We start from the raw sequence: 26,468 nt of genomic DNA on the forward strand, positions 1-26,468 counted from the left end.
CCAGCCATACGTGAAGCCCCCTGAGAGAAAGCCGGTTGGCTGTCAATAGTGGCTCTCATCAACTTCCGAGAGACAGCAGCTCAGACCCGCTGCTGGTGCCAACCACAGCCCAGACGACAAGAGCACCCAGGTCCCAAGACTGACCTGCAGGCAGCAGATGAGCAGGGGCAAGTGCGCGATGATGACTTTGCTGGACGTCTTGGATTGCAGCTTCTCAGACAGCCTGGCACACAGGTTTTCTGCGCCTGAGTCAGAACCAGAGGAGGGTGTGAATCTTTAAAAAGGCCAGCAGCCACGAGACTTGCTCAACGACATCACTAAACCCTGGGGACTGACTTTCCACGGGAACATGGCAGTGCAGGCGTTGCCAGCTGGACCCGCATCCGGTCGTCTCCTGCTGCTGTGACGACACCGTCCCACAGGTGGCTTTCCCCACTGCCGCCCGAGCCCCAACCCCCGAGTCCTGCGCACAGCCCTCCTCTCTGCCCGAGCTCCCCGCTCACCCTGCTCATCCTTCACGGCCCACACCATCAGGTCCACACAGGCCGCGCTCGCCTGGCAGCGCAGCTTCAGGGGGCTCAGCTCGCTGTGGGTCCGGTCTGCATCGTGCAGAATCTTCTGGAGCTCCCCCTGGCTGGTGTTGAACTGCTCCAGCACAAAGTCATGGACCTCCTTCACAAAGGAGGTGGGGAGGTCTGTGGGGAGGCCAGAGCCAGGCTGGGAACGGCTGACGCCAGGAAGAGGGCATCCGCTGCTGGCAAACCTGCCTCTGAGAAGGCCCACTGGGAAGAGCGGGGATGGGCCTGCATGGCTGGCCCCCTGTACATGTGGCCCCAGCACACGTGTGGCCCATTGCACTGTATAGGGTGTGTCTGCATGGGAACAGTCCATTTAGCAAGAAATACCCCTGTGATATTCTCTACAAAGGGGGTCGGTGATCAGACAAAGGGCAAAGCCGGAGGCACCCGAGGAAGAGGACCTCCCCCACGGCAGTGCCCAGTGCTCATAGCCTTTTCAAGCTCTCGTCCTCGGGGCCTGGACAGCTCAGGAGCGCCTGAGCCGTGACCAGCCGGGGAAAATTGCAAGTGCCTCGTTTCCTCATTTTCAATGTTTTAAGATGTCTCAGATAGATACGTGGAACTGTATTCGTGACAAGCTGATCAATACAAGACAACATGTCCACTTTAGAAAACTTCTGAGGAAACACACCCACCAAAGAGGCCCACTGGCAGGAGTAGAGCTGCAGGCAGGGCCACAGGCAGGGTCCTCTATTACTGCTTTTCCCAGGACCGGGCCATGTCACCCGTAGTGCTAGGAAGCGGCAGCAGGGAAGCCCGAGGTTGTGCGGGCCGGCCCTGTCCTCACCTTTCATGTAGTGCAGGGTGTCCCGCAGCATCTTGAACATGGCCACATAGAGGGGGTCGCTGAACGTGCTGTAGTAGAGGTCGGCGCTGGGGTTGACCTGCAGACAGAGGCTCATGACCCCAAAGAACCGTCCCAGCAGGGGAACCGTCCACCTGTGTGATCACTCTGCTCCTGATGCAACAGCAGGACACAGGCACTCACGCTGCCCAGACACCTGCAGGGGGGGGGCCCCAGGGGCGCCTAAAGTAAGGACCACCTGCTCCTGCTGAAAGCCCACCCCCTCTGGCCGTCCTTGAACAGGGGGCATGAGGAGTGGGGAGGTGGAGGAGGGGTCCAGGTGCACAGCCCGGCTCCATCACCCATGAGCAGAGTGCTGCAGCTCCCACGCCACACATCTTGCCCCACTGCAGCGTCTGGCATGGGATAAGCACGCAGTGATAGCCAGTGACAGCCAATGACGGTAGTACCACTGCAGTGAGTCTAGGATTTCAAGCTCTTTTTTTTTTAATATACAAAACCATTTCTTCAAATGGAAATTTATACTAAAATCCAAATTATAAAACAAAAACCTGAGAAACTGCTCTGTTCAGTTCCGTAGGGAGAAGGGTCACAGAGCCCACATCCCCAGCCCCACCTCCACCTGGAAGACAAGCCCTGAAAGAGGAGACAAGAGAGCCTCAACTCTGGAAGCAGGCTGACTCCTCATCCCAGATGGAGTGTGGGCCGGCTCCCCACCCTGGGTCCTGGTCTGCCCTGGGCCAACGACCCCGCACCCATGACGGACACCAAGGGCCCCTGAGAGTACACAGCGAGAGCTCAGGCCCTCAGCAGGACAATGCCCTGCAGACGAGCCAGGAAGTGCGCGACACTGAGACCAAGCCCCCGCAGGGCAGACGCTGGCACATGCACCCAACGCCCGCAGACAGCCGGACAGCGCAGGGCGAGATGCAGCCGCAGCTCAGGAGGGGCTCCAGTGGTCCCTCCCTGCTTCGTAACTGAGCCCAGGGGTAACAGGTGCTGTGTGTCTTATAATCCTAATGAGGAACCTGGGCCCAGCACTCGGCCACAGCAACCTTTGGAAGGGGACAGCCCAAACATTCCTGGGACTTTCAGACCTCTCAGCACTGACACTCAATGATTTTATAAATAACGCAGTTGGGCCTTGGTTGCAATCATGCTAAAGACGGCCGCTGCCTAGTATGTGCCCCTCACACTCCTAAGTCAGGGACTGCCTGAGCCTGGAAGACGGAGGGTGTGTGCCAAGCCTCAGCAGTGGCTCTGGGAGCGCCTCGGGGGCAAGGACGAGGAAGGAGCTTGGATGCAGAGCCACGGGCCTGGATAGGAGCTGGCTCTGCACTGGCCGTGGGCTGTGAGCACGTGTCAGACCCCCAGACCTGTCCGACCACTGCTCGGAGGCCCCAGGAGGGGACGCAGGTAACACAAGCCCTCAGGGGCAGGTGTGCTGTCATCACTGGACCAGGGAGCCTGGGCCAAGGCCCCAGGGCCATCCTTCCACTCGCCCCTAGTCTCACCCATGCAGGTGTGCCCGGCAGGTGACCCCAGCATGACACCCTCAGAGGACATACCTCTGTCACGCTGGCGACAACTGCGTCCAAGGATTTGAGAACGGGCTCCTCAACGATCTTCTTCACCTGAGGGGAAGTCAGACCCCATGAGTGCCTGACAGATGGCAAGATGGGGCCCAGCTCCTGAGGAACACAGCACGCTGACGCATAAACCACATCACAGGCTGGAGGAGAAAACGTGAGGGAAAGAGGCCAGCAACACACACATAAACACATACACACACCACACACACACACACGTGGCTGCAGCTCCGGTGGACACACCGCCCCGCATTCCGCCATCCCTGCAATTTCTCACCTTATCCCAGACAAGAATGAAAACAAAAAGAGCCTCAAATCCTGGGATGCAGGTTTCCATTTCCAGGAAGAGGAAGCATCCGGACTCCAGACGTCACTGACTGTGTGCCCAAACCCCTCCCAGCTGGTCCTCAGCACCGACACCCCCCGCCCCCGCCCCCGCCCGGGGCACACTCAAACCACAGGGCACACCTGAACTTTCTCACAGACGCCTTTCTTCCCAGCTGCTCCCTGTACCAGCACTCAGGACAGGGTTGCACTGTTCTATCCATGGCAGGACCACCTGACACTGCTGCCCCCACCCCCATTATAGTGCTGCAAGAAGCTCAGTTTCAAAATGTATAGATCATGATAAACCACATGCCAGAAGAAGAAATTGAAAAACGGCTGAGAAAAAAAAATCTAATCTTCAGAAGTTAAAATATACTGGGGAAAAAAATTCCCTTAAAGGACCCAAAACACTGAGCCTTCTGTGGGGATGTCTGAGCCGGGACCCTGCCAGGACACTGAAGGTGGGGGCAGTTTCAGGGCACTTCTAGAACATCCACGGCCACCAAGCAGTTCACGGCAGCTGCACCCTGTGGGGGGATGCCACGACGTGTCCTTGCACCTTCACCCAAAGCCGCACAGAGCGACTTCTGCCCTGGCCCCTCGCAGGCAGAGGGCTGCTCCTCCAGTACAAGCCTCCCCCCCGGCCTTCCCCGTCTCTCTTCCACCTTCAGAGTCCATCCAACCCCCTGAAGCCCCCGTGTGGCATCCCAGCTCAATCACAGCCACTTGAGAGTCAGGGCCACAGGCCTGTCCACTCAGACTCGGACAATCGGGTCTCTGACATGACCTCAGAGGTCAGGCAAAGGTATCCAAGTATGAAAAGTCCACTTTGTATTCATCTAAACAGGGCAGCCCCTGAGTGGGTGTCAGATGCAAGAGAAATGGGGCTTGGGGTCAGATTCCTGGGCTGAGCCTGGGCCCTGCCCTCCACCCACTGTGGACTCAGACGGACCTCTTCCCCTCAGGTGTGGAGATGCGTGGCCACCTCTCCCACACGGCTGCTGCAAGGACAAAATGAGAGCGTCCCCTTCCTTCCTTCTTCAACCTGCAACCTTACGACTACTAAGCTGTGCTCTGCAATGCCCAGACGCCCAGCTTCCCTTTAAATCACAGCAGTCCTGCTGGATACACGCATGTCCACTCACCCGCCAGCACTCCGCTTACCAGGTTTAAGAGCTCCCGGAGCAACTCCAGGGGGACGGTGAACTCCTTACAGGTGACGCCGCTGAAGAGAGGAGACACGGAGAAGCTGGAGCTGACAGTGGAGAAGTAGTACTCGGGCTCTGGGGCGCCCCCATCGGGCAAGCAGGAGGCTGCCGGGAGGAAGGCCAGGCGGTCAGCCCTGGGCACACGGGACAGGGCGCTCCCAATACACCCACACATTCAGCTCTTGCTGATACTCCAAGTCCGTTCTGTGATCAGCAAGCAAAGGCTGGACTGCAGACCCTCAGGGAGGGGAGCCTATCACTCGGGTGGTTGGGGAAAAGCTGGAGAGAATCATTCCTAGGATTTTCAACCCAAACAGGATAAATTTAACAAATGAGAAGAGTAAGAAAAAAAAGAATGACACCTTTTTAGAAACAGAGATGTGAAAGTCTGAGGCCACTTATAACAGAGGGGAGGGGGCGGTAACACCAGGAGGGGCAGAGGTGCTGGAAGCCCACCCAGTGAGGAGGGAGGGTGACGAGGCTGGTTCACAGGGAGCAGCGGGGAGGGTGCATGCGTGTGAACCCACAGGTACCACACGCATTCACTCCTATGGGTTCACACGCATTCACTCCACCGTACGGACACATGTAACTGGCTAATTCCACTCAGCACCAAGTCCAGGTTCGTCCACATTGCCATAGACAGTAGGCTCTCCCTTTTTCAGGCTGAGCACTATTCCTGGAGGGCATATGCTGAATGCAGCAAGCCAGTCACAGAAATTAAAAGCTGCATGAACTCACTTATACACGGAATCTAAAGAAGTCAAAGGCGGGGCACAGGTTGGGGGGATGGGCCAGGGGCCAGGGCGGTGTCATCACGAGGTGGGTGGCGGGGTCAGGGGATGGGGAGGTGCCGTCACAGGGCATACAGCAGCGGTTCTGAAGGCTGAGTCCAGACAGCTGGTTACAACCTGACGACCATGTTAATTACACCCCCACTAGACACTGAAAACACGCTGAGATTTCAGGTGCTCCAACCACACACACCCCAGTACCCACAGGAGGAGAAGGACAGGTTAACGGCGTGACTGGAGCAATCACCTCACCACGCACACATGCACCAAACATCACGCTGTCAGTCACAGAGCACGTCTGTGGTCAGCGGGCATCTCCTGGACAGTCACCCTGAAACGAGGACGAAGCCCCACGTGTGGTGGGCGCTGATGGGGGCAAAAGGCAGCAACTGCAGGGACCACAGATCTAAGATTTGGGGTTTACGCAGGGTTTGCCACTGAAAATTTCTGAGCAGGAGATGATCAGATCTGTGCTTTTAAAAAATCATTCCTAAAACTAGATTCATGCAGTGCTGTGGAGGGACTGGAAGGAGCAAAGGGCAAGTAAGGAAAGTTGGGGGTGGGAGGCGCGTGGGTTGAGGGGAGGCTCAGCCCGCACAGTGCACTGACCCTGGGTACGCACCATAAGTGCAGGCGCAGAGGTGCCGCCACCAGAGAGAGTGAGCCCTCCAGGACACGGCTCAGCTCCTGGGTGCCCCTGGGGCGGGGACGGGGTATGAGGCCTGGAGTAACACACTGGGATTATGTGGGGGTGGACTTAGCCTTGCATTCGAACACACATAGACTGTCACACGGTATGTTCTTGCACAGCCAAGAGGTACTGTACCCAAGCCGTCCACACTGACTTGAGGACAGAGATACCTCTCCTTTGTTTTTTGGGTTTTTTTTGTTTTTTTTAATTCCCTCACATCTTTAAGATCCTCTGGAGAAAGGCTCCCTGAGAATCAGTGTCATCCAGTAACAGAGCAGAGGTCGTTGTGGGGCACGGGATTCTGGCTTCTCTATTCCCCATCACCTAACCCACAACTCACCTCCCTCAAGGAGAAGGTGGGCTATTCTTACACGTGTCAGACACCACACAGGGCTGCCATGTGAATCAAATTCGTAAATTATGGGAAAGTCCTCTGTGACCAGCAAAGCGCTATAAAAGGTATTGCTCACAGTAATGTGACTACTTCATCTACACACTTAGTGACCTTAGAAAAAAGAAACAAGGGAAGTACCCTTCGTTAGACTCTCCACCTGAAAACCAATGCTTTCCCAGGTTCACACGCTAAAACTGGCATCCTGCAGGTAATTTCCTGCGCTTTTCTCTAAGTTTGAAATATTTTTAGGTTAAGAAGTTTAAACAAAAATAGAAAAGAAATGTTTTCTAAAAGCTTGACCCTCGATGCAGGACAAAAGAGAGCCTGTGAGCGTCCTCATGCACAGGACGTCCCAGAAACTGGATGGGTGGGCTGGCAGGTGAGCGCAAGGTCAGGTTCCCAGCAGAAAGGGAAGCCCACCTTCGAAGTAGTGCAAGGCGGATCCTCCAGGGGAGCTGGGAGGGGGTGCCCCTCGCTCAGGGCTGACCTGAAACACACAACCACACAGGCAGGTCAGACTGCCTCAGACAAGGCTCTCTCTGCCCCACCTCCTCCCTGAAGCCCACCACACTCTGGGTTCTCCACTACGCTCCAGAACGTCAAGTTCTCCATGTCTGGCAGCATATCCTACACTTGACTACTGGGTTTCTGTGTGTCTGTCTTTGTCCACAAGTCAGTTTCATTTCCCACTGGCACTAACCGTCTCTTGCTCAGAACAGGGCCAGCACCTGGCAGCTCGGAGAAATGTGTCATGCCCGGGAGGAGTGGGGGAAATCACTTATAAATCTCAAAAAGGACAAGGCGAGCCTCTGCACTAAGGAGCATGCTCTGAGAACTTTCACGTTTCCTAAGTTTCCCTGGAGTACACGGCAGGCCTGGGCTTTCCTCGGCCCAGGCATCAGACAAGCCCCCGCGCCCTGCGCTGCCTGGGAGCCCGGCCCCACCTGGGAGAGGCTGGACACGCTGCTGGTCTTCCTCTTCAGGGCGCCCTCCGGACACACGGTTAGCAGGCTGCTGGGGAGGATGGAGCGGAAGTCATTGAAGGAGCGTCTCCGCACGCCCGCCAGCTCCTCAGGGACCCGCAGGGAACGAGGTGGGGCTCTGGGGAAGAGCCTGGACAGGAGCGACTCCTCCGTGTTGCTGCAACGGCCGAATGCCCGCGAGATCCCTATCAGGCAGGGAACTGCGTACTTGCAGAGGTATTCTGGAAGACAGAGAGGCCGTGACAGACCAGACAGGGACCTGTGACCTCACCCCCAGATCTGAGGGCTAGGCAGGCCCAACCCCAAGCACTGACCCACAGTACTTCCCATCTGTCCTCTGATACACATTCCACTCTTGCCGGAGGTCTTACCCACCTCCAGTCGCTTCCAAGTCACTCACTCAGCAAGTCATGCGCGTCCACAACACACCTATCCCCTCTGGGGGCAACCGGCAGCCCTGTGCTCAGACCCACACCCTGCAGGGAGAGCAGCCCAGCTTTCAGGCAGCAGGTCTGGGCCCACGCCCCACGCAGCAGAGGGAGCCACCCACCGGGCACAGAGTCACAAGGAATAGAAACTGAAGGCTGGGAAAAGCAAGGGAAAGAACGATCACAAAACCGTTCAGAATAATTACCTTTTTCTTGAATCTCCAAGGCCTGGCACATTCCCAAAAGAACATGTAAAACCTGCAGGAGTGCTTCTAAAATCTGGAATAACCAAAGAAACAGGACACAAATTTATCAACAAAGTCAGAAAATCACCACAAAACGACTCAGAACCAGAGGAGCTTCAGATGTTCTCTGTGCAACCTCAGACTTGACACATGACTCCCGTGGGCTGGCCTTGCCGAGGGGCCAGGCAGATGACCTTCCTTCCCACTGTGGCTGGTTCAGAGACCCCTGACCCTCAGGCACTGCTTCCTTCATCTTCTGGAAACAGGGATCGGCCCCCAAGCTCTCTTCACAGCTCAACACCCTGTTTCCTCCACTCCCCGTGGTTTAGTCCTTCAGACACTGACAGCCCCCATGACTTGGCCACAGTCCAGGCATCAGAAACCGCCTCCGACTGTGCTGCTCAGGACAAAATACACCAGTATTCCAGGGATGTGGGGACCCACCCTGAACAGTCTCCACCCTCAGCACAGGTTCTCCACGTCCATGGCATAAGCTTTGCAGCAGCACTTCCTGCCACTGGCCTAACGAGCTCACAGGTAAACAGCACACAGAATATTTCCACCCGCCTGCCTCGGCCGTGCCCCACCCCTGCCACACCGTGTGGCTGGTGTTTTCTGCCTCTAGTGGTCCCTGCAAAAGCCCATGGTGTTAGCTTGAGTTCCATCTGCAGATGAGGTCAGCTGGCTCTCCGGGTCTTCACTCGTGGTCCCGCTGTCCCATGGCTCTGTTTCCCGCAGGCTCGGGCCAGGCCCCCTTGGGGGTCCTTCAGGGGACTCTACAGACCCTCCCAACTGACCTGCCCTCGGCCCCGTCAGCGATTCTGGACGTCAGGAGTGGTGTGGGCCCGGCGCCGAGGAAGAGTGGCTGGACCGAATGCCTCTCTGTTCCCTGGCTTCCAGTCTCTGGGGTCCAGGCAGAGAACCAGGGCTGGCCTGACACGACCTGCTCGCCCCCAAGCTGAAATTCTCACACTTTGTCACTGATGCTGAGGGCACTGTGAGGACTTGAAAAGCGACATTTCTCCCCAGTGTGCTAAAGCACTATCTTTCGCGGCGACCTCTCTCTCTGTTTGGACAGATGTTATTGACAGAAAAGCCCTGTTAACCTTTTAAATAATAACACGTGACACTAACGTATCTAGTTGTCTCTTTAGCCAGCCTCCAAGGAAATAAAGAACCTAAGCTAAGAAGAAACAGTCACAACAGAACTGACAGTTTGACATTAAGGGAAGAGATTTAAAGTTTTAAAACAGAATCAAGAACTCAAAAAGTGTAGCCAGCTGGGGGCATTTAGCATCAGGCCAGAAACCAGGCACGCCCGGGACAGACCTGATGTTAGAAGCGTGTGAGAACTGATTTTCAAAATAATAAATCTGGTTAAGAAAAAGCTTAAATTATGATCCTATTCTTCATTTAAGGGAAGCATGAAATGCATTTAGTAACATTTCCAACAAAACAAACTAAAACTAAAATAACTGTGGAGCACTGAAAAGAATAGTTCCAGCTTTCTAGAAAATCCTCTCCCCAGCAGAGAGGCAGGAAGATGAGCCGTGTCTGCGTGCGCTGCACCTCGTGGGGCAGATGGGGAAGCGGAGTGAGGGGGATGCCAGCGCCCAGTGGGCAAGCTCAGGTCTGTGCGCAGGACGCAAGCCTCTCCTGGGAGTGTTGTTAATGGTGTGAAGAAAGTCAACATAAAAAAATTGAAGTGACTGGGTTGTTTAACTCTCGTCACCGCTTTGGGACCCTGCGATCTCACAGACACGCAGTTGGCTCACCACGCACTGACCTCATCCCGGAGTGAAGGGTCCCTGTGAGCCACGTCAGACAGCAGGGTCACAAGGCAGAAGCTGAAGCTCTCGGCGACAGGAAGGGAGCCTGGAGGCCAAGAGACAGAAGTAGAGTCACAAACCAGATCGGCCACCCCACCAGCTAGGCCCGCACACGGCCCGTCTCGTGAAGGCTGCCCTCTTCCAGAGGGGGGCCCCACGTGTCCGCTGAGACATACCCCCATCTTTCTGCTGAGACATACCCCCACCTTTCTTTTAATCAAATGTTTTGGTTCAAGAAATTTAAATGCTTCTTGAGCCAACTTATAGTTTGAGGTTACGTGGCTTTGCAACATGCTAGATTCCATTTTTTATCCTGATCTGAACAAAAGTGAGAAGTCAATCTCGATGAGAGAGTGAGAGACTCTACATGGAAGCCATGCGTCAAATGCCAACTGCTACCACTTTAAACTGAATTAACATTTCTATTTCCTTCTCTGCTTCCTTTTTACAAGGGAGACAATCCTAAAAGAGCTGCTAGAGGTCTGCTCTATCCCTCCTAGTTTTTTTAGCCCTTCTCTGACTCAGCCTGCCAGCAGGGAGGTTCTCAGGAGCACGGCCTCCGGGTGGAGGGAGCACTTGCACCCAAGAGCAAAAGGGACCCAGCACTCCTACCGTGTGCACCTTCAGAACATAGAATGCTGCTGGGTGTGTCCAATCACCACTAGTATTTAATTCACTTCCAACACTGAATATGCAGTCAAAGACACACACAGAGTAGCAGCAGATGACCGTGCATTTCTACATCCACGCCTGTGATTCTACGGCGCAGCTCCAGGTCCTCCGGGACTGCCTGCTTCCCAGCCCCTGAGTTTCTAATTCAGTAGCTCCAACGTGGGGCTGGGAATCTGCCTCACAACAAGTTCCCAGGGGTGCTGAGGGGCCGGTCCAGGGGTGGCACTACCGCTCTAGAGTGTAAAGGCGTAGGTGGTACTGCCTCAATAAAATAGAGGGGACTGAAGTGTCACCCAACACTGGAAATTTATAGACCTCTAACAGTGTTTAATAATGCTGAAACTTTTATTCTGATGAGTCCATGCATACATAGTAACACTTGTTTTGAAACAAAATTAAATAAGATAGGACCAACATCTTCTAGTATTCCACTTCCCCCCAAATTAGGTAACAACGGTGGACACAGATGTCAGACTTTTTAGTTCTGCTCTATTTAGTCTGTAGTCCTTCAAATTCCAGCATCCACGCATAATTTGGGGTCTGTCATTTTAAGCACAGTAAGTCAGCAGAAATGATGAAAACACAGACAGGCCCAAGTGGGCCATTCATGGGAAAAGCAAACTCTCCAGCAGACTGAGCCCATCTAACAAATTAAGATCGTGCCACCCATGGAAAGGACAAGGGCCTCCTTCGAGGCACCAACCCCCACGTGACAGGAAGGGAGCCTCAGGCCTCAGTCTCATGGGTCATGGACTCTGAGATGTCAGTGGTCTTCCAAGCAGATTGCGGAGTCTTGGGAAACCCATACACAAGATCATCAGCGTTGTAAGTGCTTAGCACAGTGCCTGGTGTACGGTGGACCTACGTGAATACATTCGAAGGGTGGGGAGGAAGGAAGCAAGGAGGGGCGGGCAGAGGAGGGAAGAAGGGAGAAGATGATCTAACCTTCCCTTTGACCTTAGAGAGACCTAAATAAAATACAAGTTAAAAAGTTACACATGAATTTATTCCATTTCTAAAGGTGCAAAGTTCAATGGAAACTCAGGAACATCAATGAAGCCGTGGAACTATTCACAACGAACCTTGCAGTTGAGTCCCAAACACCCAGATCTCCCCCCAGTTTCTGAGCAGCAGCAACACAGCTGGAGAACTGAGCTCACTGCAGGCTGAGCCTCTCCACCCCAGGGCCATACACTGGTTCAGGGACAGCAGGTGACCCAGTTCCGGCCAAGGAGACATGAGCAGAGGTCCCTGCTCAGCCGCGCCGGCCCCACAGGGCTCAGGACCACAGTGAGAGCACAGCCGGGGCAGATCTGGCAGAAGTGCTGCAACTGGGGTGTCAGGGCAGCCGAACCCCAATGCTCACACGCGGTCAACGCACACACGTGCGATTCCCCGCGTTCTGGGAAAACACTGCGCAAAGTTACCTCTGCCTTTCCGAGCTGTGCTTTCTTCTACCCAATACACTTTCGGGAGACCTTTAAGAAGTCGAAGAAGGTAAGGAACCACAGAGTCTTTGTGCTAAAAAAAAAAAAAAAAGACACTTGATGAAATACATGACTGGTGGCCTTTCAGCACAGACTGAGCCGCCTCACCTTGGAGAAGGGAGCTCGCCCGGTGTCGCACCCTCCCGGCTCCACACGGCGGGCGGGCGGCAGAGGCTGCATAACCAGACGGCAGATGCCTGCCCTCCCGCCGCTGAGTGTCTGGCCGGGCTCCGGCCTCCACGAGAAGGCACTTGCACACTCTCAGGGCTGCCTACTGAGAGGGGTTCAAGTCCCCAGACTCTCAGGACTGGACAGAAGCTCCTGGCCCCGGGCTCCCACACTCGGCAGTGCCCCGTCATCCACGGCCCTGAGCTCTCCCTCCTTTCCCCACGGGTCCTTCCTCACGTCTACTTCTTCTCCCCGCACCCGGCGCTGCTAGGACACTAGGCTCACAGCCAGTGTTAGCCAACAGCAACATGACTGTCATCTCCTTCCAAACCAGCCAGCTGGCACATAAGGCACACCACCCGCCTCTTTCGTGAGATTCCCCACCTAGCTGCTGCTCCAAGAAGGACCAGATGAGCCTGTGCTGAGATGGGGTTGCTACCTGATGCTCGGAAATGCTGAAAAAACCTCGGTAGTTTTGAAAACAGGGCTGAAAATTCTATGACACTACTTTCACTGAAAGGTGGTGTGGAATCCACCTGCCCTGGGCACCGGGCCACCTTGGTGACCTGCTTCTGGTGCACTGGCCACCCTCCGTGGCCGTGGGCTCTAAAACTTAACTTACATCAAACATGGTTTTGAAAAAGCCAGTATTACAAAATTATCTCAAAGAGTACTATCATTTCAGAAGGAAAAGAAATGGTTATTCTGAGTCTGATTAACAAGTGTGTTACCTGAGGTTGAAAATCAAGTCTACTCTGGAAGCCACACAATGACTTCACAAAGCATGGTTAACTAACTCCCTGGCAAAAACAAAGGCAAAAAACAAACCAAAAAACCCCCAAACTTCTAAAAAGTAACACAGTATATTCACACGGTCCAGAGAACACATTGTCCCGAGGAGGGGCCCGGAAAGAAGCCTCATCCCTCCCGCCCCAACCTCTTCTCGCCCACAGCTGAGCACTGGACCAGGTCGTGCGCATTCCTGGGGTGCTGACTGAGGTAAATAAAACAGGCGCACATGTAAACCCTAACCGTGCCCTCCTGCGCCTGAAGAAACTTTCAATCTAGGGAAGTCTTACCTGTAGGTCAGATTCAATGAGGAAAATGCCCAACGCAATCACCGCATCTCTCCGCCTTTCATCTAACTGGAAGACCCCGTGGAAATCCACGGGGCACATACAGAGCAGCTTCTGGACCTATAAATGAGACAAAAAGCCCAAACCCATAGATTAAAAACATAGACACCCCATTCAGAATGCATCAGTACCATAAAAGCCCAGTGAGTCTATACAACCAATGAGTCATTTTTTTTCAATCAAAAGATCATGGAAAGGATGTCTCCAGCCTCTGAAATGAGGGGACTGTGCCCCATGAGGAATCTGGCCCAAGGGCTGCAACGCCGTGTCCATGAAGCCTCCCATCTGCACATTCGTGTCAGGACAGGACAGAGGCTCCACTTCCCAGGGGTGCCTATGAGCAGGTTATGCAAACCCCTTACAGTCACCAGGCCTCTCCCTTAAACACAAAACGCGTGTAGAGCACTTAGGACTGTGCAGAGCACCCAGTCTGTGCTCAAAAAAACACCTACTGTTATCAGACATGCCGTGGTGGCCAGCAGAGGGCAGGCAGGCCAAAGGCAGCAGTTTACTAAGTGATGGAAACACTAGTAAGTGACTGTCATAAAGGAACCAAACATCAAGATTTTGTATGAGCAGGAAACAGGTGATGCCAATCTTGAAAGTCTCTACAGGGGACGTTTGGAACGGAGCCTCAGGTAAGACAACCAGGAGGCCCCGACCCCGCTGTCCGTGGCCCTGTGGGAGGGCACTCACTGACACTCATGTGGTCGGGCGGGTGGTTTGATGACAAAGGAAATCGAATAAGCGCTTGGCATTTGCCCTGAAATGCACCAATTACCACTGAAATTTTTAGAAGAGAGCAAAATTGCTGTTGTTTGCTTAGATTTAAAAGGGCAAACACAGACCTGAGAGAAATGCCTTCTAACCCGAAGGCGGCAACAATCTTTGTCCCAGCAAATTTCCTTCAGGAATGATTGTAAAGGAATAATCAGAAATGGGCAAAGATTACAAAAAACATCCTCATCCCAGTGTTGTGTATGGTAATGGGAGATCTGAAACAACCCAAAGACGTAACATTAGGAGCGGAATCATGATTCAACCACTTGATCAACTACTGGGTCGACCCCACGAATCTGCCAATCTTCAACCACTTTAGACCTATGAAAACAGCGCTTCGTGAAGTTCAGCCTAATGGTGCAGGCTTAAAAAGTGGTGTTTCTAAGACTAAGCAACGACAACGAACAACGCTCGAAATGTTCTGTAAGCTCACGAGAGGAATGGGACGGCACGTGGAGGGAGGGCGTCCTGTCGCCCAGCCCCGGGCTCCAAGCTGCAGAGCAACGTCCTGACAGACAGGACGCACCCGTTTCTCCTCTGGATAAAACCAATCAGCTGACACAGCTGTCACTCCAATCACCAATAAAGTCAGGAAGAACTACAAATGCATGACAAATGGTGCTGGTGAGCCCTCTTACCCAAGGCCTAGTTATGGTTAACCTTGTAACGGGTTGTGACTGCTTGGCTCTATAAAAGGGTGCAACTTCTTTCTGTCTTTATAATCCCTTAACCGACTACCTGGGATACCACATTCCTGTTGAATGTTTATTCAGTAAGAAATGTGTTTTCTCTCTCTTCCACCTCTGCGGAGAGGGTTTCTGGGTTGAGAGATCTTTTCAAATTATATTTCCCCAGCAATAGTGCCTGCAGGACTACTTAGGAGGGGTAATCAGAGAAGGCCTCTCTAAGAAGGCACCAGTTAATTGGAATATGACTGAGAAGGAGCCAGCCAGGACAAACCAGGAAAGATCACTCCGGGAGAGGCCAGCGGAGCAGCAGCCCAGCGGGAAAGGGGAAGCAGGGATGCCCAGAAGTCCACGTGAAGGCAGGAAGGACCCCACAGGGCCCCACAGGCAGGTGCAGAGCTAGACTCTAATGGCCACGGGAAGCTAGCACCGCTGGGGCACATGCGGAGGCCTTCATGACTGGAGTTTAGAACGGGTTTAAAAGAATCCCTCTGGTTGCAGCATGAAGAATGGATTTTGGAGGACGAGAGTGAAAGTAGGGAGATGGGTCAGCACAAAGACGGCAGAGACAGGAGAGAGGCCGTGAGGCAGACTTGCTGCCAAAGTAAGGAAACGCCAAACCAAGTCTGAGAAAATAAGATGCACTCTCAAGTCTGCGTGACTGGGCAGAAAACTGCAGAAGAGAACCCACCCTGAGAGGGAATACAGGTCAGGTATTTAGGTCAAAATAAAGCTACATTAATAGCATTGCAAGCTGGCAGGCCAGACGTTTTTCTAAAAGAATACAACTTTGTTATCTGAAACCTCTGAGAATACTCTTTCTGGAGAAACAAAATTCCCTGAGAACTGAAGACTAAGCTTTAAGTACCAGGGTATTTTTTTGTTTGTTTGTTAACTCCATTTTTCAATTGTTTTCCTCTAATTTACTGCCCCCCTTGGACAATACTGAACATAAGTCAACATTTTCGAAGTGACCCAGAGCTATCACAATAAACCAAGGTGATTGTGACATGATGCATGTGTCTTAGAACGATGCCAATTTTGGCAAATCGGCAAATCACCTCCCTTAAATGTCAGCTTTGTCATATATAAAAGGACGATCAGATAGATTTTCGCAATGTCTGCTGTAACAACAAAATCCTGAACTTCCATCTACAGCCATGAGGGAATAGCAAGGTCTGGATTTATCTTCCTGCCATAAAACAACAGAAAAGTGGATAAATACAAGAAACCACTGGTTTCTACACTGGACCCGGAGCACAGGACAGTGACACCTGGGGAAGAGGAAACAAGGTGAGCCCTACAACTGCCCTGGCTTTCTGCCCGAGACACATCCTGGACATGGAACAGGAACAAGAGAAGAGTCTTCATTCTCACCACTTATAGCCAGTACTTTACTAGCGGGCCAGGGCAATTCGACAAGAAAATGAAATAAAAACCATCCAGATTGGAAAGAGGCAAAACTATCCCTATTTACAGGTGACATAATCTTTTTTATAGAAAATCCTGAAGAATCTGCCAAAAAAGCACTAGACTTAACAAATAAGTTCAACAAGGTTGCAAAATACAAGATCAATATTCAAAAATCAACTGTAATTAAGAGTTTCAGCTTTACAAGATGAAAAGAATTCTGGAGATGGATGGCGGTGACCAGAGTAAACTATTATGATTGTATTTAATGTCACAAACTGTACACTTAAAATGATTAAAATAGCAGATTTTAGGTTATGTATATTTTACCACAATAAAAAAAATTGGGGGAAAAATCACTTGTATTTCTGTACAGCAGCAATGAACAAACTAAAAATGATATTCAGAAACTATTCTACAGTGAATATAACATCATGTGAATTTGACCTTAATTTAAAAAATAATTCAACTTACAGTAACATCAAAAGAACAAAATAATTAGGAAAAAATTTAACAAAGGAAGTACAAAACTCATGCTCTTAAAAACTACAAAACATTGTTGAAGAAGTAAAGACCTAAACATAAATGGAAAGACATCCCATATTCATGTATAATTAAAACTTAATATTAAAATGGCAATTACATTCTAAATTGACTTACAAATTCAACACAATCCCCATGAAAGTCCCAGGGGATGTCTTTGCAGAGATTGACAAGCTGATTGTAAATTCACAGGGAAATTCAAGGGACCCAGAAATAGCCAAGGCAATCTTGAAAAGTAAGAATAAAGTCAGGGAACTCACTCTTCCCAATTTTAAAACTTCCTACAAAGCTCCAGTAATCAAGACAGTGTACTAGGATAAGGAAAGACAGAAACCAATGCTAGAATAAAAACACCTGTCACTCCAGAATTCTAGAGTCAGCAGAAATGAAGCTGAAAAAAATTTTTTTCAGACAAACCAAAGCTAAGAGAATTAATCACACTAGCAGACCTGCACTATGAGAAATGTTACAATCAGTAAGGTGTAAACATAAATTTACATAAAGGAATGAAGAGAACCAAAAACCATGTACATACAAATGTTTATGTTTTCATACTTTTATCATTATTTAAATGTTATAACAATGTATTATGGAGTTTATAATACAGAATTAAAAATCTGTAACAGCAATCACCAAAAAAGGAAGGGGTCAGATGAAATTACAGTTGTAAGGTTATTACACTACAGTAAAGTGGTATAACGTTACTTGAAGGTAGACTATGATACATTAAAGAGAGGCATATTTCAATCCTAGAACAGCCACTTAAAAAGAGAGAGCACTATAACTGATAAGCCAGTAGTGGAGATAAAATGGAATATTAAGAAATGATGAATTAATCCAAAGGCAGGCAAGAAAAGAAAAAAAGAACAAAAACCAAATGGAACAAATAAACAAGTATCAAGATGGTAGATTTAAATCCAACCATATTAATAATTACATTAAATGTAAATGGTCTAAAAACTCCAACTACAAGACAGAGATTTTCAGATTATAAAAGAGCATGCTACATGCCATCTACCAGAAAATCACTTTAAATGTAAAGACGTAGGTTAAAAATAAAAGGATGCAAAAATACATATTATGCAAACACCATTAGCAAGAAAGCTGGAGTGGCTATGTTAATATCAAAGTGGATTTCAGAACAAGGAATATTACTATTCATGATGAAAAAGAGGTCAGTCAATTGATGATGAAGACATAACTATCATAAATATAAATATCTATGATCCCCAGAATCAAGTTTCAAAATACATGAAGCAAAAACTAAGAGAACTCGGGGGCAGGGGGTGGGAAGGGACAGACTGGTATTTCAAAATGTAGAATAGATTAAAAGATTATACTGTATAGCACAGGGAAATATATACAAGATCTTGTGGTAGCTCACAGCGAAAAAAAATGTGACAATGAATATATATATGTTCATGTATAACTGAAAAATTGTGCTCTACACTGGAATTTGACACAACATTGTAAAATGACTATAACTCAATCAGAAAATGTTAAAAAAAAAACAAAACTAACCAACAGAACTCAAAGGAGAAATCAACAGATTCACAATTATGGTTGGGGACCTCAACATTCCTCTCTCAGGAACTGACAGAACAAATAGGAAATAAGTGAAGATACTGGAGAGCTAAAAAACGTATTTGACCTTACAGATATTTATAGGAGACACCACTCAACAAAAGCAGAATTTTTTTCTTGTACACCTGGGAAGTTCATCAAGACACATCTCACATATACTGGGTCTTTAAACAGATCAGTACACTTAACTGAAATCCAACAAAGTATGTTTCCTTACTGCAACAGAACTAAATTAGAAATCAGTATCAGAAAAAAATTATAAAATTCCTCAATTTTTTGGAAATTAAACAACATGCTTCTAAGTACCTCTGAGTCAAAGAAGAACTCATAAGGAAATTATAAAATATTTTGAACATAATGAAGGAAAACACAACATAATAAAATTTGTGTAATGCTGTTAAAGCAGCACTTACAGAGAAATTCATATCTTTAAATGCTTATGTTAGAAAAGAAAGGTCAAAATCTTACAATCCTATACTTATATGATTACAATTATAGTAATAATAAGATCCCCCAAAAGATTTAACACACTATTTTCCTAGTTTGTAAGAGACATCTAGAAAACCAACACTTAATATTTATACTAAATGGAATTTTCACAAATCTATTTAAACTGGTCTTAAATATCCCCTTTTATATGCTAATCATAAATGGTATTTTATTTTACTTATTATTTATATTTTAAATTCTTCACCAATCCCCTAAAGGCTATTAAACTGCTAAACTGCTCTTAAGACAAAGTTGACAATCATTTGGATGACCTGTCATGGGTGATCATGCCCCGCCCACCTCCCCACCCTATTTTGTGCCCTCCCATCTCCCTAAGCTGTAACCACTATAGCCTTCTTTATAACGTCATCAAATGAGTCAACAATTTTCCTACCTCTAGGCCTTTGCACAAGCTGTACCCCCTGTTAGGAGTATTCTTTTGTACATACATCATTGGCTACCTCCTTTAGCTGTTTTAAGGTTTTTCCTGATCCCTGCATGAATGAGGATCCCATGTAACTGGAGACTCTATTTTTAATCTCTTCTCGTATCATTTACCTTTTAAAAAAATTTTTTTTGAGGGGGTAGGTAATTAGGTTTATTTATTTATTTATTTATTTATTTATTTTTAGAGGAGGTACTGGGGATTGAACCCAGGATCTCGTGTATGCTAGACATGCACTCTGCCACTTGAACTATACCCTCCCCCTTTACCTTTTTGTTTTTAAAGTAGATGCTACTCAAATTTATTTCAAACATATATATGAAATTGCAATTCACCTCCAGAGTGTAACAGATCAACAAACTAAATATAACAAACCAAAGATTTAATATGTGTTCTTAAAGTCTTTTTTTCATATTGATGTTTCAAAGCAAAACTTAAAAAAAAATTTTATTGTGGGGATAGGTTTATTTATTTATTATTTTTAATGGAGGTACTAGGGATTAAACACAGGACTCCATGCACGCTAAGCACGTGCTCTACCACTGGCTATACCCTCCTCCTCACTTACCTTTATTTATTTATTTATTTATTTATTTATTTAAGTTCATTAACCTTTTTTAAAATTGGAAGTACAGTTGATTTACAATGCTAAATTGGTTAATTTTTGGTGCACAGCATAGTGATTCAGTTATATATACACATGTATGTGTGTATACATATTTTTTCCTATTCTTTTTCACTACATACTATTACAAGGTATTGAATTTAGTTTCCCCTCCTGTTTTTTTAATTGAAATAAAAATTCACCAACACCATTTACTTTTACTTCATGGCACTTGTTACCATTCTAAATCATATTTGCTTGTTTTCTGTGTAACACTTGTCTGTCTCTCTCCAGGGTAAACTCCATGACAACAAGGCCATGTCTCTTTATTCACCCCCTAAGGGGCCCTGCAGGGCCTGGCACACAGCAGGTATTCAAAGGTTTAGCACAGAATGGATGGATGGATGGATGTCACCACCACTTGCTCTCAGGACGGTATATACACCCTTGGCTGTCCCGAATCCAGGCTTCCAGACACGCTCCACACAGAAGCTTTCGCAGCAGAGATAGAGCCTCCGAGACTGAACAAATAAATGCAAGTGAGACCTGAGGGGTTCTGCCTCAAGCCTGTGAAGGCAGGATTCTGGCTGGCTTGGCAATGTTCACAAAAGGCCAAGCTTTTTTCCAAAATGCCAATGAGAGAAGCAAACATAAAAATGAGCATATAGATAAGTAACCGGGAAAGTGCAGCACGTGGAAGCACCGCAGCAAGTGAAGAGCTGCTGGGGAGGGACGGAGGCAAGCGGCAACACTGACAGCAGGAGAGAGGACTGCAGGAAGGAGCCAGAAAAAGAACATTTCTGCCCTCTGGGGAGCAAACAGTGAGTGACATGTCCACTGAGACTCCCTGGGCGGCGATACAAACACTGCAGCCGAGTAACCTCCCTACGTACATCACTCCCAGGCCGCGAACACTCCAGGGCTCTTCCTGGTCTTGAGGATAAAACCCAGACCTGAGGCTCCGACCACACAGGGGGCCCTTGCTATCTGCTCCAGTCTCACTGCCACTCTTGCCTTTAAATAGATTATGTTTCCGCCAGACTGCCTCTCCTCTGTGCTCCACTCTGTTCCCTTGCCCATCGCCAACGCTCAGTCCTTGCAAACACCCTTTGTATTACTTCCAAGCAGGCCTGATTTAAGATCTCCACTGAAAAGAACCTCCCGGCAAGTGCCCATGACACTTTCACTTTCTTACAGCATATTTCACTTTTTTCCCTTCCACTACATTTCCCACAAACCTAACAGGAGCCACCGAGAACAGCTTTGGGGTCCAAAGTAAAAATTATCTGCACTTCCCACCCCTACCCCAGTAAAGCACAAAACAGCTAAATATCTTCCTGGGAGTTTTACTGAAAAGCCACATAGTTCAGGACCGGCTCCCTTCTGGACAGACACCGGCCAGTCCTTCACCTGTTACTGCAGCTACTGATTTGTGAGTTAGCGGGGGGTCAGGACTGTGCACACCTAGTACAACCAGCTGTCGAAATAAGCTACTCAGAGTGGCACAGCTAGGAGTCAGTACTCAAGCAACAGGACTGCAAATTTGATGAGAACCCCGAACTGAAGTTTCCATATAACAGAAAACAAGAACATGGCAATATCGCACGATCCCGGCACTTCTGCTTTGTGGGCCATTTCCTTAACTCACAATATAACACAGCCAACCATGGTCAAATATTATCTTCGGCTCAAAAGAATAAGGTACCCTTTTATGCCTACTGAGTTGGCAAGAAAAAAACAAAACCCAACAGTGGTGAAGCTATAAATGCGCACGAGGCACTTGCTGAGACGACCACGACTAAGTAGTCTTTTAGAAACAGGTGGGCAGTAAACACCAAGACCCATCGACAATGTAACACAAGGATGTAATTCAGAAGACAAATTGCTAGATGTACAAACATGCCGTTTTATAAGGAAAAAACTAGAAAGTGGAAACAGAAGTGCTTCAGTAAGGTCTGTCAATGCAAAAAAATGACATGCAGACAGTAAAAATAGGGGCTACTTTTGCAAAAAGCAATCAAGTGAATAAGCTATATATGGTTACAAACTACAAAGAAGCTCTAAGAAATGAAAGTGCTGACGGGTTAATGTTCTGGGCTGAATTATGTCCCTCCCTCCCAAATTCATTATTGAAGTCCTAACGCCCAGGTACCTCAGAATGTGACTGTATTTGGACAGAGGGTCCTTAAAGAGGTAACCAAGTTAAAATCAGAGGATTACACTGACTGGTGTTCTTCTAAGAAGTGATTAAGACACAGACACAGAGGGAAGGCTAACTGAAGACACAAGGAGGGAGAAGACCACCATCTACAAGCCAAAGAGAGGCTTCGAGAGAAACCAACCCTGCAGACACCGTTCTCTTGGTGAGAAATTGTGAGAAAATATGTTTCTGTCATTTAAAGCCCTCTGGCACTGTTATGACAGCCCTAGCAGACCAACTCAGTTAATGTGGCGTGATTACATGTAAAGATTTTTTTCTTTCTCCGGTTTCTTCCTGAAATATTTTAGCCTTGATTTAACAACACTGGTTCTAGCAACATGACTACCCTATGCCAAAGCTCATTCTCTCTCCTCCCACTCTGTTTTTTTTTTTTCTTTTTTCACATGGCCTCACAAAAGAATGGGAGCAGGATAGGAAATTTTCAGTTTTCTGATGCTGAAAAAAATGCCAGTATCATGGTTTCCACTCTGAAGCACAGGCTGGATCACCACGAACTCCAGAAAGCCCACTGCCCAGCATCTGGCCACACACCCTCTGGATTACAGGTAAGAGTTCCCCAGCTCCTCTTCCAGAGCACATCTACCAGGGAGGGTCCAGCCAGCCCAAATGCCACAGCACTGCTTAAACAAGGGATCAACAGCTAGCTAAGACACCTGGAGGTTCTGCTATTTGAAATGAAGAAAAGAGGGTTGTAAGTACGTGGGAAAGGACTCTGATCAAAGCCTCCCAAGGAGGCAGGGGCCATCCCCGGATTTCCTGGGTACAGAGGAGGGTGCCCAGGCAGAGCCAGGAGGAGGCCCAGCAAGGACAGCTCAGCCACATTCTGAAGACCATGAAGAGCCAGAAAAGCACAGGCAGAGGTGGGCGGGCAGAGGGAAACCAGGGAGAGGCAGTCTGGAGCAGACCATTTGCAGAGATTCCGGGGTAGACAGGGCTCTCTTTCTTCTCAGTTTGTCTCCTCTCATCTTTCTCCCACAGGAGGAGGGCTGAGGGCTGAGTGGGCCTTCCAGAGGGCGTCCTCAGAGGTGGGCTGCAATCCCAGGGTTGGGCGTCAGGGCTGGGATGCCAGTCTTAGGGGTAGCCTAGCAGAAAAAGTTCAGAGCTCAGACATGGATCTGAGAACAGACGCCCAGGGGTCCTGAGTATGGCTGTCTGAACACAGCAGGACTCTGGCCACCAGACGCGGGATAACAGAGTAAACGGGGGACCTGCAGCAGATGTGACTACTGGTCACCTGAGCAACCAGATCAGGACTGTTTCTTATTCACCTGACCTAGCATGTGCCACTTAATGGTCGGTGTTCCATACACGTTTCTGAATGAAAGAGGGAATTAAAGAACAAGTGAAATGCCCTGAGTAGTGACAGACTTGGCCTCACAGCCTGGGGTCAGAGTGGGTGCATGGAGTAAGTCAACCCAGCTGTGGTGGCAGAGGGCCCGGCTAGAGAAAGCGAGGTCATTAACATGCCCACGAGCCACTGAGGCATGGCAGGCTGCCCGAGCTTCCAGTGTCGGAGCCAAGGTGTCAGGTCTAGTTCAGAAACAGCCTTCCTCAGGCCAGCCTCATCTGCACCAGGCCCCACTCGGCCTCTGCCTTCTCTCTGGAAAAAAGGAAAGAGAAAAAAACGAAAACAAAGAAATGGCGGCAGGTGGGAGGGGCTCAACATGCATCTCTCCAGATTAAGTCTCCACACCTCTTATCTCAGGTGGGTCCCCAGAAATTCCTTTACTCTTAACAGTCTCAAAAATCTTTTCCTTAGGAATGCTAAGAGCTTCTCAACAATTGTTTTAAAATAGGGGCATGTAGAAAGCAGACAGTATTACAGATTAAATGGTAACAACGATCCCTGGTCTAATCACGTCTCAAGATCACAGATGAAGACAGGACAAATTTACATACGCTGGATGGAATCAGCCACCTACAGAAGCCTCCTCTGAGAAAGTTTCAGGGTCCCCAAGACCACACACACAGACACAGTCGTCCTCGGCTGACTGATATGACAATGAAGGGTGTGAGCAAGGGAGAAAGACAGGGGGGATCCAGAGAAATCCACGCACGGGCTTCCTCTCATCTGCCCCTCCTGGGAGGGTGTGCGCTCCTCTTTACAGCAGCAAACAAGCAGGAACACAGAGAATGATGTTTGTGCCTCAGGAAGTCCATCAGAGACACGGCACCCACGGCTTTTACCCAGAGCTGGTCACTCAGGCATTGTCTGCCTAGCAACCATCAAAATCTCTGATTCCCAGAAGGAAAGCAGGTGTTCAACACAAAACCATCTTGTTTGCACAAAGAGGCTAGACATAGTGGACCCCCCCCCCAATCAGTCAGGGAATGGAGGGAACAGTTCAAGCACGAAGTTCCTGACACAAGTGCAGGGCCAACCTTGCAGGCAAGCCCTTCTGCAGACAGCAGCCTCAGGCTTGCTCAATTAACTCTTTCCTGAAGTGCTCTGTAAGTGAGGTCAGTGGGACTGAAGTAGAAAAGTGAAAGATGTTGTTAGGGAGCCGCATTAGTTAACTGTGAAACATATTGTAACCTCCCCAACAAAGCAGTTACCACAAAATGCAAAGCTAACAACGTTGCAGTTAAGAGTGGTCCTGTGATTAGAGAAGCAGGCCAAAGAAAGCAAGTTGAGCTTAAGGTGCATTTTTCAGTTACTGAGAGGGAAAGGGCCCCACTACGGCCAGAGCCTGGGACCCTCTTCTAAAAGATCATCCAATTCCCTACACTCTCCTCCCTCTTCTCCAAGTCCAACAAGCAAACTTCCGCTAGGCTTTTCAGTTCTCCTATAAGGAAGGGAATGTGCTGACTAGTGGGCGTGGATTTGATTTCATAAACCGGCGCTGTGGTCCATTATCAGGCTCATCCAGTAATAACCGTGATCGTTCATTAGGCACCCACGTGACTGCTTTTATTCCTGTCATTCTATCTGTCAACATACTCTTATCAAGTACTGTCCTTGAATTCTGCAGGAGAAGGTAGAGGATGAGATTGGGGAACTGATCTGCCAAGAATTACACTAATAAGCGAGTGACACAGGATTTAAATTCAGGTGTTCCTATCTCTACAACCCGTATTCTTTCCAGATGATTGTACTCCTTTAATTAGAAGTCTCCAGGGCCTACTCACCCTGCAAGTTTGAGAACCTATGAAGCCACAGAAGGCCTAGGTCACTCTGCCAAAGTGACACAGCCTGTTGGCTTCACCCCTCACCAGAGCCACAAAATCACTTCCAACTGCTCTGCTCCTATCAGACCACGTTCTCTTTCCACCCACCAGCTGTGGAGAAGAATAGTCCTAAATAATTCTAACTCTTCAGGGCTAACACTGCAACCAGTCTCCCCGCACACTGGCGGGGGAAGCAAGCTGGCCTCTACTGTTCACCTGCTCTGTGCCTAACTCTGAGTCAAGAGCTTTATGCTCCAACTCATTTAATACTCAAGACCCACTTCATTTCACAGCTAAGGAAACAGAGGCTCTGACGGTTGAAGGATCCTGTCCAACACGACACACACTGGCAGTGCAGAGAGCAAGCATAGCTCTGACTTTAAAAGCCTTGTTGTCTCCACCGTCCGCCCCGGAGAGCCATGGAGCTACCTTTCGCCTTTCGCCCGTGATAAGGAATCCTTCGGCGTTGAGTTCTCCTTTCTCCTCCGAAGACCCGGAGGTCAATTCCCTGCCCACCTCACTTTCTTCAAACGTCTGCCTCTACGCGGCCTACCGCCCCCTCGAGTCTCTCGAGAAAATGCTGCGCAGCACATCTGCGTTTCAGAAGCGCTTCCACACTACTCCCTCGGGCCTTCACCTCGAAGAGCAAAGCACGTAAACGCGCCCCTTTCCCGAGCAAGGCACCGCTGCAAGGTCACGGAATAAAAGGCAGGGCACGCGGGGCACCGACTGCAGGTTCGACGCCGCTGCCCGGCCCTCCCCACGCCCCGAGCTGCCGCCCCCACCGGGCGGTGTCACAGGGCGGCCCCGCGGCTGGGAGGCGCCCGCCGGCGCTCTCCCGCCACACGTCCGCCCTCAGCCCCGACCCCGGCCCCCGACCCCGCCGCTCCGCTCCCTCCCTCCCGAGCCGCCGCGCCCCGGGCCCCTCCTCCTGTAAGCCCGCGCCTGGCGGCCGAGCTACCTTCTCCAAGGATGCCGGTCTCTGTACGGCCAGCGAGCGGGCCAGCGACAGGACCGTGTTGAAATAGAAGCCGCGCGAGACGCCGGCGCCGGAGCCCGAGCCAGAGCCGCCGCCGCCGCCGCCGCCGCCTCCTCCTCCTCCTCCCCGGGCCGCCGCCGCCGCCATCATCGCAAGCCGCGGCGCCGCCCGCCGGCTTCCCGAACCGGCCCGCGGGCGCTGGAGCCCACGGCGCAGGCGCGGCTG

General features: G+C 49.6%; 1 protein-coding gene across 1 annotated transcript in view; it reads right to left on the reverse strand.

The window, feature by feature from the left end:
• PI4KA (phosphatidylinositol 4-kinase alpha) overlaps positions 1 to 26,433 on the reverse strand; it is a 74,856-nt gene extending 48,423 nt beyond the window's left edge. The window contains exons 1-12 of the mRNA XM_074356737.1: positions 26,226 to 26,433; positions 13,278 to 13,394; positions 11,971 to 12,064; positions 9,829 to 9,917; positions 8,004 to 8,076; positions 7,331 to 7,590; positions 6,807 to 6,873; positions 4,464 to 4,612; positions 2,952 to 3,017; positions 1,366 to 1,462; positions 504 to 695; positions 145 to 245 (exon numbers count right to left, since the gene is read on the reverse strand). Of these exons, the coding sequence (XP_074212838.1) occupies positions 145 to 245; positions 504 to 695; positions 1,366 to 1,462; positions 2,952 to 3,017; positions 4,464 to 4,612; positions 6,807 to 6,873; positions 7,331 to 7,590; positions 8,004 to 8,076; positions 9,829 to 9,917; positions 11,971 to 12,064; positions 13,278 to 13,394; positions 26,226 to 26,393 (1,473 nt within the window). The 5' untranslated portion in view covers positions 26,394 to 26,433. The remainder of the gene's footprint in view (positions 1 to 144; positions 246 to 503; positions 696 to 1,365; positions 1,463 to 2,951; positions 3,018 to 4,463; positions 4,613 to 6,806; positions 6,874 to 7,330; positions 7,591 to 8,003; positions 8,077 to 9,828; positions 9,918 to 11,970; positions 12,065 to 13,277; positions 13,395 to 26,225) is intronic.
• Between the last annotated feature and the right edge of the window lie 35 nt (positions 26,434 to 26,468).

This window comes from Camelus bactrianus, chromosome 32 (genome assembly GCF_048773025.1).
Source record: "Camelus bactrianus isolate YW-2024 breed Bactrian camel chromosome 32, ASM4877302v1, whole genome shotgun sequence".
Lineage (NCBI taxonomy): Eukaryota > Metazoa > Chordata > Mammalia > Artiodactyla > Camelidae > Camelus > Camelus bactrianus.